Here is a 12,172-nt window from a genome sequence, read left to right as displayed (position 1 = left end):
GGATACGTAATGAATGCTATAAAGAAAAGTACGTAGCATTTGGACCACTTAACTTTAATCCATCCTTTTGGTACATCTGGAGATTGTGGCGATACAAGTGAGACTCTTTAGATACATGCAATGTTATTAATGGCGCCTTGCTAGGTCGTAGCCATGGACTTAGCTGAAGGCTATTCTAACTATTGGCTCGGCTAATGAGCAATGCTTCGTCAGTGTAGTCGCTAGCAAAGTCGTCCGTACAACTGGGGCGAGTGCTAGTCCGTATCTCGAGACCTGCCTTGTGGTGGCGCTCGGTCTGCGATCACACAGTGGCGACACGCGGGTCCGACATGTACTAAATGGACCGCGGCCGATTTAAAACTACCACCTAGCAAGTGTGGTGTCTGGCGGTGACACCACACGTTGTTCAAAGTGTTATCAGAAGTAGGTGTAAAGTGCAATAGGTGAAATTGTTCCTTTTTCGATACTGAAATGGAGTACAATTGCACATGTCGTTAATGCACAACCCATTCATCCTTCACAGTCTCACTTGTGTGCTATGAGGGGTTTGTCTGCACCCAAGACTGTCAAATAACTGTAAGCAGTGACAGGCAAATTATGTTATTACATTCTTTTTATTCCTCACACAGCAGAGATCACTGCTCCTTTGAATCGCTTGCATCGAAAACGGGTTTCTTTTGCATGATCTAAAGACTGTCAGAGCACTTTTCAGCCTCTGAAGGATGTCCTATTGAGGGAAGGTTGTCTCATCCACCTCGACACTAAGAAACCAGTTGTTCTTGCTGTGGGCGTCTCACCTTATGATACCGGCGCTGTGTTGTCAAACAGAATAGGATCCACAGACAGGCCAATTATCTTCTCGTCCGAATCTCTGTATAAGGCACAATGCGATTACAGTCAGTCAAAAGAGACGGCCGTCCCCGTCATCATCTATGGTGGTGAGGGGGGGGGGGGGGGAGGGAAGGGACGTTCCTGCTTTATCATGTTATCATGGACGGCCCAATTTAATCAATCAAAGCTGGTCCCTCGTCAGAAAGCCCAGAAGTTGGAGTGATAGGTCTTTCTGCTTTCATATTATCAATATGAACCTATGTATCGGCCCACAGCTAAGCATTCACATACTGATCTTCTACTGCAACTACCAGTGCTTCCAATGAGATGTCTAACTCCTCTGAATGCTCCTGCATTTAAGTGGATTCTCGAGATCGGAACGTTTTGGAGGGCTTTCCTTTGAACTATCCTCAAGTAGCAAGTGAAATTGCATCTGAGCCGACCCTGAGGGTCATTTTGGAATGTGTTCATAGAGGGTGTGGCTTGGCAGTATTACAGAGTTCAGTCATCCCATGGTAGGCGATTTCTATATGCCTCGTCCTGCCATTTCAGTGCAGATGCGGATGCTACTTATCCATACGGGAAATGGCGATGCCCATGTTACAGTCCCACAGTTCCTCCAGTTAGTAGTGTTGAAATTTACCTCGAAGTCATTGGGGCATTGTCCGCATGAAACAGTTGGCAAGACACAGTTGTACACGGCCAGGTATGAACAGTCATATCGAACAGATGACTTCTCAATGTACAGCTTATTCAAAGCATCATGCCGCACCAGCTCAAAGTTATTTTAACTGGTCGCGACCCTCAGGACCAAGGCAGAGATTGCGTCTCGACTTTGCTGGTCCATTCTGGAACGCCAGATGTTTGTTAGCAATCGATGCTTTCAGCAAATTCCCGTTTGTGCCAATGAAGTGCACCGCATCAGCAAATACACTGTCGGCACTTACTTCAGTATTCTGCATTGAAGGGTGCCTGAAGCGATAGATTCAGATTGCGGGCCATAATTTACCTTTCAACAGTTCCGACGGTTTTGTAGTAACAATGGTATTCCGCATATTTTCTTAAGCACCCTTCCACTCACAGTCAAATAATGAGGTAGAACGGTTTGTTCGTGAGCCGTGTGTGGCTCGTGTTCGTGCCATCTCTTGTTTAACATCCCGTTTTTACCGTACTGCCGCCTCGTTATCTTAATTTTCAATTACTGGTGTCACTGAGTTGCTGCTTTGCCTGCCCGTGAACGGCAGCAGCACCGCTTATCGATATAGGCCCTGCCGTATTATCTTTGCTGGACTGCTATTACTTCCTGCTCGTCTTGTGTCGAGCAACGGGTTGGATCGCGCCAGCAGTGCAGTTCGGACGGGGCAATGAAGTCAGATGGAACGCGCCAGCAGGGGAGTTCGGACCTGGCAGTCGGACGGTTGAGACGAGGCAGAAGTTCGTTCGGGTTGGAGCGGCAGTGAGGTTCAGATAGCCGTGACTCGTCCGACCGTTGCCTGCACATGTGGCTGGGGACGGTCTTGGTTGATCGTCGGTTGGTCGTCTTGCCGCATGACGTGTATTTGCTCTCCGATCGCTTATGGGTTGCCGGTGTGTGTCTCAACTTGTGATTCGTCCTGGTGATTGCACAGTCACTGCTTTTAGCATTGGTAGCGTTCTTTGTCCAAGTATTTGTGATATTGTGTGTAGGCTGTGATGTCCACTGCCCATTTATTTTAGTGCTGTCGGTCGTTTGGCGTGAAGCAGCGAGGAATTCTCGGCGGGGCGTAGTTTGGTCGGGGCACGCTGGCGGTCTCTACGTGGTGTCGAAGTGTGTGTCGCTGTTCCCATTGCTACGAGGTCCGTGGCTCACCAACCCTGGACACGAAAATTGAGATTTGATTTAACCTACCAGCATGTCAAGACTGTTCACATTGTGTCGTTTGGAGTTCGTTGTCGGCTGTTGGGATATTCCCGCGAGAAACAGCGTGGTTTTCAATTTGGAAAATTCTAGCCACCCTCCGGTGGAGTTTCACTATATTTGGTTATTTGAATTGAAGTGCACAAGCGGAATCTTCTGCCTTGTGGCCGCTAACGCTCCGGTTACCTGCCCTGGCCGTTGACGTAAATTTCAGGCAGTGTAGTTTCCTCATCGTGTTGTTGCTGTCCAGCAAGGTGTGTAGTTTGACAGCTCCATGTATGATTGGCTGCGGGCGCCAATATCTTCTACGTTGTTCCGTTGAACTCCCTGCTGTGCCCTGGTCGGGTGAAGTGCAAGTTATCTTGTCGGTGGGTCCACTGACTGTAGGTCAATTGGATTGTCGTCGTATCGTGAATGGTTGGTCCGACTGCCTGTTTCACCTAAGCGAGCGATAGTGATTGAATTACAAGCCCACCGTCGAACGTCTTAGCGCCCTTGTGTGTACTGCCCTTTGTTTTAATTTGTTCTTGTTGTTTGTACTTGTATGACTTCTAGCCGATTTTTTAAAATTAGAGCTGTTTTGCTCTAAAAGCCTTCAGCCTAGTTTAAGGTACTGTGTCACGTAAGGCCTTTGGCATTTCAAAAATTTTAATGTTGTTGAATTTTAAGTCTTGGGCCTTCATCCGATTTTGAGTTTGAGTTGTTTTCTCTAAGGTCTTCAACCTAAATTAAAAAAAAGGTTTCACGTAAGGCCTTTGGTATTTTTTTTAAACTAATGTTATGGAGTTTTAAGTGTTAGCCTTCGGCCGATTTGACTTTAACTTGATACTTCAGCCTAACTAAAGAACTGTTTTACGATAAGGCTTGCCTTTTAAATTTCTGATTATGCTTGCGTTTTAAGTTATTGACCATCAGCCGTTTTTAAATTAAAGTGGCTTTCAGCCGGTAATTCAGCCCCTAAGATTAAAGCTGAGTGTTTGAAACAAATTTTTTTTTGGGGGGGCTCTTGTAAATTTTGATCAAATAATAAAGTTCTGTATTCGACTGTAACTGACAGCCACTTATTTTGGCCCCGTTCCACAATTTATGCTATCTGTCCTGTCCTGCGGGTTAACCAGAGCGTTTCATTTCGGACCTTCAAATCACTGATGGACAAGCTTCGCTTTACAGACTCAAGGAACCAAACACTCAAGGAATTCTTTTCTGTGTACCGCTCCTTGCCAAGAGACGGCAAATGGCTGGTGGAGCATCTCCATGAGCACCGTCATCGAGCATTGTTGCAACACGTGTCTGCCCCTACAGGTTCACAGTCTGCTGCACACATGCAAGTTTCAGCTTCAGCAAGCCGTTTACTTTCGAGTGTTCCGCAAGTGTCGCAGTCTGCTGCGAAGTAACTGAAGTTTTTCCCAGTTGCTCCACATCGACTTGTGTTCGCGGTCCCATTTCGTCGCCAGTGTCTGCAGCAGCCGCCTTCACCGTCTCAGTTGCCTCCACCTGCAGCGTGGTCGTCTCCCCTGTCGGAGACCCCAGTGGAGATCGACATGGAAGTGCCTTTAGCGTCGCAGCTGGTCTGGCAGCCCGCGCCACAGCCATGGGGAAGTTGAGTCCAGTCACTTGGCCGGGCGCTTGGGAGTTTCCGACTTCAATCTGTTTCAGAGCCAATATCTGCCTCTGCGGACCTCGACATGCTCCCTGTGGACGTTTTTCCAATTGGAGTTTGCGGCCATGTGGAGGGAGAATTCCGGGGTGCTGGTAGGAGCATATCGCCGGCTTCGGCGTCGATTCCTACCCCCGCAACTACGTCGGTGTTCTGTCCTTCTCCGCGCCAGCGTTCTCAACTTTTGTATACGACGGCCTTGCGTAAGATTTGGGGGTAGATGTGTGGCGTAGTCGACTATCGAAACTCAAGCAAAAGGTCGACAATCGCAAAGAAGCTGAAAGCCAGCAAAGCATCATTGGCAGGGTCCATCCGAGCCAGCCTCGGGCCACAGCCCTCGGAGCACAATTATAAGTCCTTGCCATGAAGACGGCCGCACCAGACCCGCAGTCTAATATACCGGTAGTCGTCGCGCAGCGTTAGTGTAGCATACACAGCAGTGTGCCTCGAGCGCTGTTAGTTAGTTACCATCGTAGAGCCAGTTCAGAGTACGTTGTCAGCCTGATGAGCGTAACAAGCATACAGATCTTAGCAGTATTCACTGTACTGCTGAACGTTATAATACTGTCTTCAATGTTTACTCATTCCGAGCAAAGTACCTATTCATCTGCAGCATTGGAGTGGACTTTTCAGACCACTGTTACCTCACAGCACAGTTGCTGTTTGCGTGTTTCATTCTTGAAGCAGTTCGGCCACCAAGTATCAAACAATCACGCACTACTACAAACCGCCACTGCTGGGTCAATCCATGAAAGATAAGTTCTTCCTTAATTAATAAAATGTTTGTGTTTCACTTGACTTAATTGTATACCGATTTCTTTCTTTAGCTCGTACACAACAACTGGAAGAGTACAGTCATCTTAATTTTCAACTGTGGAAACAAGTGCGTTATGACTAAGAACAATGATTGCAAATATTATCAGAATAAAAGGCATAAAGAAACACTTCAGTTGGAAACAAAATCTGGAGGAGAACTGTTTACGTGAATGAGAGTGATCCTGATAACGTAGTTACTTTCTTGATTCACTGGAGTTTCAGGTAGTACGCATATATATCTGAATTTTTTCCGTGCTGCTGGAAAGTCTCCCTCATTAATGCGACATTTTAAATCTCTCACGCCCGACTCGAATGCGAAAATGAAAATACGTAACAGTTCTAGACCAATTAACATCATTACTGCTCTGAATTTATAACATTATGATTTTAAGACATAAACGCAAGCGCCACTAGAAAGAAAAGGAGTCTAATGGACAAATCGCACGCAAAGCTATTGTCTGTAGTCTGCTGATAAGTGTGACTTCATACCGTAGGTGGAGTTCCCTATGGAAGGTCCGCGATAGTCAAACAGGTGGTAGAAGATGGGAGCGGCGTCAGACTGGTTAGCCATGATCCTCACTGCGGTATCTGATGGCTCCACGAAGCCGAAGTCCGTCAGCATCTGCAAACATAAACATCTATGTCAAAAAATGACGTGTACGATTACCTGAAAATAAGGAGTCAGTTTACACTTGTTGTAAAAGAGTGAGTGACCTTTTAGCTTCACAATGCACATTACGTTTCAAAAGAGTACCAGAGTTTTACAATGAATATTATGTTGTTGATGTGGACTATCACATGCAATGTACAGTGTCTGATCAGAAATATCCGGTCACATCTATGGAATGCAGAATTGACCAGCAGATGAGACGAGAGACGGACTCACCAGCATAGAAGGAGGCGACGAATACTGTACTGTCAGTAAAGAAGCACTAACAAGAGAGTGGGTCATTCAGAAGAGCTCAGTGACTTCGAACGTGACTGGTCAACAGATGTCACGTGAGTAACAAATCCATCAGAGACACTCTAACCCTTCCAAAGCTGCCCAAGGCGACTGCTGGCGATGTGAACTGGAAACGCGAAGGAACAACAACAGCTAAACCAAGACCTGCCAGAGCTACTGTACTGACGGACAGGGATCGTGGAGTATTGTGGAAGGTACTTTTACAAAATCGCATAAAATCAGCGGAAGGAATCACTCGCGAGTTCCAAAATGCTATCAGCAGTCCACCTAGCACCGTGAGTTGTGTAGGGAACTAAAAGGAATGAGGTAGAGTGATCGAACAGCTCGTAATGAGCCATATGTTTCTGCAGTCAGTGCTAAGAGATGCTTGAGACGGTATAAATACCGACGCCGCTCTACAGCGGACGACTGGAAACAAGTGATCTGGAGTGATGAATCACGCTATACCCTGTAACAATCCGATGGAAGGGACTGGATTTGGCGAATTCATGGGAAACGTTACGTGTAGTCATGCTCAGGCTAATTTATCTGCCCCTACCAATGTCGTTTTATGCAACCCGCTATGTTATATCGCCTTCATAAACGAAGGCTTTTCATATTCACTCGTTCGCTCCGCCCAAACTACACTCATGCTCATAAATTAAGGATAATGCTGATACATAGCGAAACATCGCTCCGGTGGGAGGCTTGCGGGTTTGAATCACCTCGGGGTATGACCATGCGGTGCATTTGACCAGCGGTCGTCGCACGGTGCCGCTGGCAGCAGTCCACATATGCAAAGGCGTGTTGGTGATGTCAGAGTACGGTGCAGCGAGTAAGTGTGCAGACGTTTACAGACGTGCTAATGGTGACTGTGTGTTGAAAATGGCTCAAAGAACACATATTGATGACGTTATGAGGGGTAGAATACTAGGGCGACTGGAGGCTGGTCATACACAGCAGGTCGCAGCACGGGCCCTCCGTGTGCCACTAAGCGTGATCTCAAGATTATGGCAACGAATCCGGCAGCCAGGAAATGTGTCCAGGCGCTACAGTACGGGACGTCCACCACAAGAAGACCGATATCTCATCATCAGTGTCCGCAGACGGCCACGGCGTACTGCTGGTAGCCTTGCTCGGGACCTTACCGCAGCCACTGTAACAGTTGTCTCCAGACACACAGTCTACAGACGACTGAACAGACATGGTTTATTCGCCAGGAGACCTGCAAGGTGCATTCCACTGACCGCTGGTCACAGGAGAGCCCGTAAAGCCTGGTGTCAAGAACACATTACATGGTCATTGGAACAGAGTCCCAGGTTATGTTCACGGACGAGTCCAGGTATAGTCTGAACAGTGATTCTCGCCGGGTTTTCATCTGGCGTAAACCAGGAACCAGATACCAACCCCTTAATGTCCTTGAAAGAGACCTCTATGGAGGTCGTGGTTTGATGGTGGGGGTGGATCATGAATGGCGCACGAACACCCCTGCATGTCTTTGACAGAGGAACTGTAACAGGTCAAGTGTCTCGGGACGTCATTTTGCACCAGTATGTCCGCCTTTTCAAGGGTGCTGTGGGTCCCACCTTCCTCCTGATGGATGATAACGCACGGCCTCGCCGAGTTGCCATCATGTAGGCGACCTTGTACAGAAGATATCAGGTGAATGGAATGGCCTGCCTGTTCTCCAGACCTAAACCCCATCGAGCACACCTGGGATGCTCTCGGTCGACGTATCGCTGCACGTCCTCAAACCTGTAGCACACTTCAGGAGCTCCGACAGCCACTGTTGCAAGAATGGGATGCTATAACCCAGCAGCTGCTCGGCCACCTGATCCAGAGTATGCCAACCCGTAGTGCAGCCTGTGTACGCGTGCATGGTGATCATATCCCATATTGATGTAGGGGTACATGCGCAGGAAACAGTGGCGTTTTGTAGCACATGTGTATCGGGACGGTTTTCTCAACTTATCACCAATACCGTAGACTTGCAGATCTGAGTCGTGTTTGTTCCCTATGTGCCTATGTTATTAGCGCCAATTGTGTTGTGTAGTGCCACGTTGTGTGGCACCACATTCTGCAACTGTCTTTAATATACGAGCATGAGTGTACTAGTCCTGCTGAAAAAATGAACAGGACTTATTTGTACGAAATTTAATAAAGTTAAATATTGCACTGGGATACATTTTCGACTTATTCAAGAAAAACGTACAAAACTGACCTTACAACGCACCCACACTCAGACCCCACCTGTCATGATTTCTAGCATGTTGTTAATGGCACTCCCTTCTACCACTGCTAAAAAATATGCGATTGTAAGAATTATTTCCTACATTCGACTTTTTTTGGTCTTTATTGATTGGCCTTATTACGCAGACGGCTTCGTCGAGTACTTACAGATTTTAAAACTGACGTTTGTGTTAACTTAACCTAAAACATTTGTGAATGTTACTAGCAAAAAATAAACAATTACATCGTTGTATTCGTCAGACCTTCAACAGACCAATCAGTACAGACTGAGAAAGGTCGAATATCGGGAATAGTTTATGTAGTCAGAAATTTTTGAACAGTGGTAGAAGGGACTGGCATGAACAACATCCTAGAAGTCCTGCCTGGTGAGGGGTGAGTGTGGGGGTGGAGCTGCGTCTTAAGATCACTTCTGTACATTTCCGTGAATAAGTCGAAAACCGTGATCTCCAGCGAAAATGTACTCCAGGTCCATACTTAACTGCATCAAATTTCTCACAAAAAGACCCTGTTCATTTTTTCTGTAGTGCTAATAGTTTGCGTCTAGCGAGCGAGAGAACATGAAAATCTCATGCATTGTTTTTGAATGCCAGACAGATCATTGCGTGTTGCATAAAACTATACCGGTAGGGTCAGCTTAATCACACAATATAGAACCAACAGTGAAGTATGGTGTAACGGTAGGGGGATGTTTTTCGTGGCTAGGGTTGTCACAGAGTGATGTACTTCGCCCAAGTGAGAGACTGTTTACTCTTAGGACAATGTATCTTTGACTTGTTGTATTGTATGTTCTGTGACTATGTAATAAAGTGTTGTAAGACTGCTAATCGCTGCTCTACTGTGATTCACTACGTAAGAATTTGGTGCCGAAACCCGGGATAGACTTTGCCCGAGACAGTTTCCACGATTGCCGTTGTGGAACCACGAATTCTGGACACACGTCACGCGGCAATACTACGAGGGGGTCGTACTGAAGCGATTTGTCACACCACGCAACAAGCTCTTCGACGACAAACGCCTGCGTACACAGCTAAGTTCAATTGAATTATCACGCAACATGTTTTGTAGTGCCATTTGTAAAGGCAACTGGTTACATTATTGCCGCTGTGTACTGCTATTGTAGCTGTTCGATTAACGCTTTAACGAATTATCAGATCCTACGCTACGCCTGTAGATTGTTTATGACTATTGCTGCCATCTAGCGACCATCAATTGAACTACTTCGATCCAAAGATAACGCCTTACTAGGACCAGCTGATCGCTAGCCGACACTGCTTTAAACTTTGGAGTAATCGGACGGAATGGACAAACCAGAAGCACAGTTACACTCTCTAAAGAGAAAACGTATGAGAGAAAGAGCAAAAATTACGCGACTCGTAGCGGAAGTTGCAAGGTTGTCAGACTCATCGGAAATCGCGGATTATAAATATTGCAGTGACAGATTGGGAAGCGTTTTGGGCCGTCTCGTTAAATTAGATGAGGATATTCACGACTTGTTAGACGATGACGAAAACGAAGAAGATGTTCTTAATTGCGAAGGTTATATAGACACCGCGAAACTTACAATTTCTCGATTGTCTCACGAAATAGAGAAACAACTTGCAAAATCGGTAGCAGACACAAAGATTCCCGACAATCCGCCCGTACAATCTGTAACAATGAGTGTTCCCACAGCTTCAGTAAAACTTCCGCGGGTCAAACTTGAGCCTCTTTCAGGCGATCTCGAGACATGGGCACGATTCTGGGAGCAGTTTGAGCAGTCGGTTGACAACGATCCGGCGGTAACTACAATCAATAAACACATTTTTCTTCGCGGCTATCTCTCGGGAGAACCAAAGCATTTAGTGGACGGTATTGCGGTGACGGCCGAGACGTACGCAGAAACGAAGAGGATTCTCCGAACGCGTTATGGCAACAAGGATCGAATAATTCAAGCTCACTTAGATTATCTCGAAGCCAAGTCTTGTCGATATCTACGCCAACCAGCCTTTTGAACTTAATTTAAATTCAGCCCATACTGGAAGCTCATTCGTATCACAGCATGGATTCTCCGCTTCCTACACAACATTCGTCAGAAGAATAAATCTTCAGGAGAACTTACAGCCACCGAAATATCAGCTGCCAAAATGTATTGGATTCGAGTGGGCCAGAGAGATTCCTTCCCCAGGGAATTAAATGCACTTCAGAATAACTTACCACTGCCAAAAGAGTCAAAAATCGCACGATACAATCCTTTCGTAGAAGATGTACTGATACGTCTAGGAGGTCGACTGCAGTGCACTAGCCAAAATAGGGGACAAAAACATCCTGTACTCCTTGACAGTTCCCACCACTTCATACAGTTGGTTATTCGAGAGACACACATCCGCCTCCATCACTTTGGTGTTCGTTCTGTACTATCCGAAGTGCGAACCGAATTTTAGATCCTTACAGCTCGTCTGGCCATCAAAAGAATCCTACAATCATGTCTCGCATGCAAGATCTTGAAGAATCCACGAGGGCAACAGATCGAAGCACCGCTACCACCTGAACGAGTTTCACCTGCCAAACCATTTGCTGTAACCGGAATAGACTTTGCTGGCCCGCTATTCATCAAAGTGGGGAAGGAAACGCGCAAGTCATATATCACTCTTTTCACATATGCTGCCACACGAGCTGTACACCTCGAAACCTGTACAGACTTGTCAACGGACAAGTTTCTTATGGCACTTCAGCGATTCGCCGGAAGACGTGGACTACCCCACACGATGTATACAGATAACGCGAAAACATTCCACTCCACAAATATGGAACTAGCCCAACTTTGGAAGACATTAACCACCACAAAAACTTATCGGTTCCTCGCCCACCGAGGTATTACTTGGAGATTCATTCTCTCCCGGGCGGGTTGGTGGGGAGGATGGTGGGAAAGAATGGTGGGCACTATAAAGCGTTGCCTACGGAAGGTAATGGGACTCGCAAAGCTCACTGAGGAACAACTGAACACCACCTTGATCAGTATTGAAGCCGCGGTGAACTCCAGGCCCATCACACCAGGAGATGATTGTGATGCACTCACACCTTCCCACTTTCTGACGGGAGAAAAACTTACGGCTATTCCGACGGGACCAGAGCCTTCAGCGAAAACGAATTTAAAAAAGGAATTACGACTGAGACAGCAACTCTGTGACAGTTTTTGGAACCGTTGGGTTAAGGAATACCTATTGGAGCTCCGGAACTACCATGAAGTTAAGCGCCCATCGGGACGAGTTATCCCCTTTCGCCCTGGCGACATCGTGCTGATCCAAGAGGACCTTCGTCCACGACATATGTGGAAGAAGGCCAGGATAGAAAAGGTACTACCAGGAAGAGACGGCAGGGTAAGGACGATAATACTCCGGACACCAGAAGGTCACATCATTAGTCGTCCTGTGCAGCAGGCCCTACCTTTGGAGGTCGACCAGGGTGGGGAGGATGTCACAGAGTGATGTACTTCGGGCAAGTGACAGACTGTTTGTTTACTCTTAGGACAATGTATCTTTGACTTGTTGTATTGTATGTTCTGTGACTATGTAATAAAGTGTTGTTAGACTGCTAATCGCTGTTCTACTGTGATTCACGACGTAAGAAGGGTGTCGCCCACAATGTGGACGAGTGTAACCACATTTTGGAACATTATGTACTGAGTACAGCAAACAGAAATTTCGGAGACGATGACTGTATCAGCATTACAATGCACCCTGTCATAAAGCAAAATCTGTGATGCAATGATTTGTGGATAGTATTGTTCCTAAAATGGACT

General features: G+C 46.5%; 1 protein-coding gene across 1 annotated transcript in view; it reads right to left on the bottom strand.

Annotated features, from left to right (window-relative positions):
* The window catches only part of LOC124622175 (acetylcholinesterase-like), a 115,816-nt gene that overhangs the window by 16,732 nt on the left and 86,912 nt on the right, over positions 1 to 12,172 (bottom strand). The window contains exon 9 of the mRNA XM_047147818.1: positions 5,691 to 5,823. Coding sequence (XP_047003774.1) covers positions 5,691 to 5,823 — 133 coding nt within the window. The remainder of the gene's footprint in view (positions 1 to 5,690; positions 5,824 to 12,172) is intronic.

This window comes from Schistocerca americana, chromosome 7, assembly GCF_021461395.2.
Source record: "Schistocerca americana isolate TAMUIC-IGC-003095 chromosome 7, iqSchAmer2.1, whole genome shotgun sequence".
NCBI lineage: Eukaryota > Metazoa > Arthropoda > Insecta > Orthoptera > Acrididae > Schistocerca > Schistocerca americana.
The sequence above is the reverse complement of the archived record's forward strand: the minus strand, read 5'-3'. Positions and strand labels throughout refer to the sequence as shown.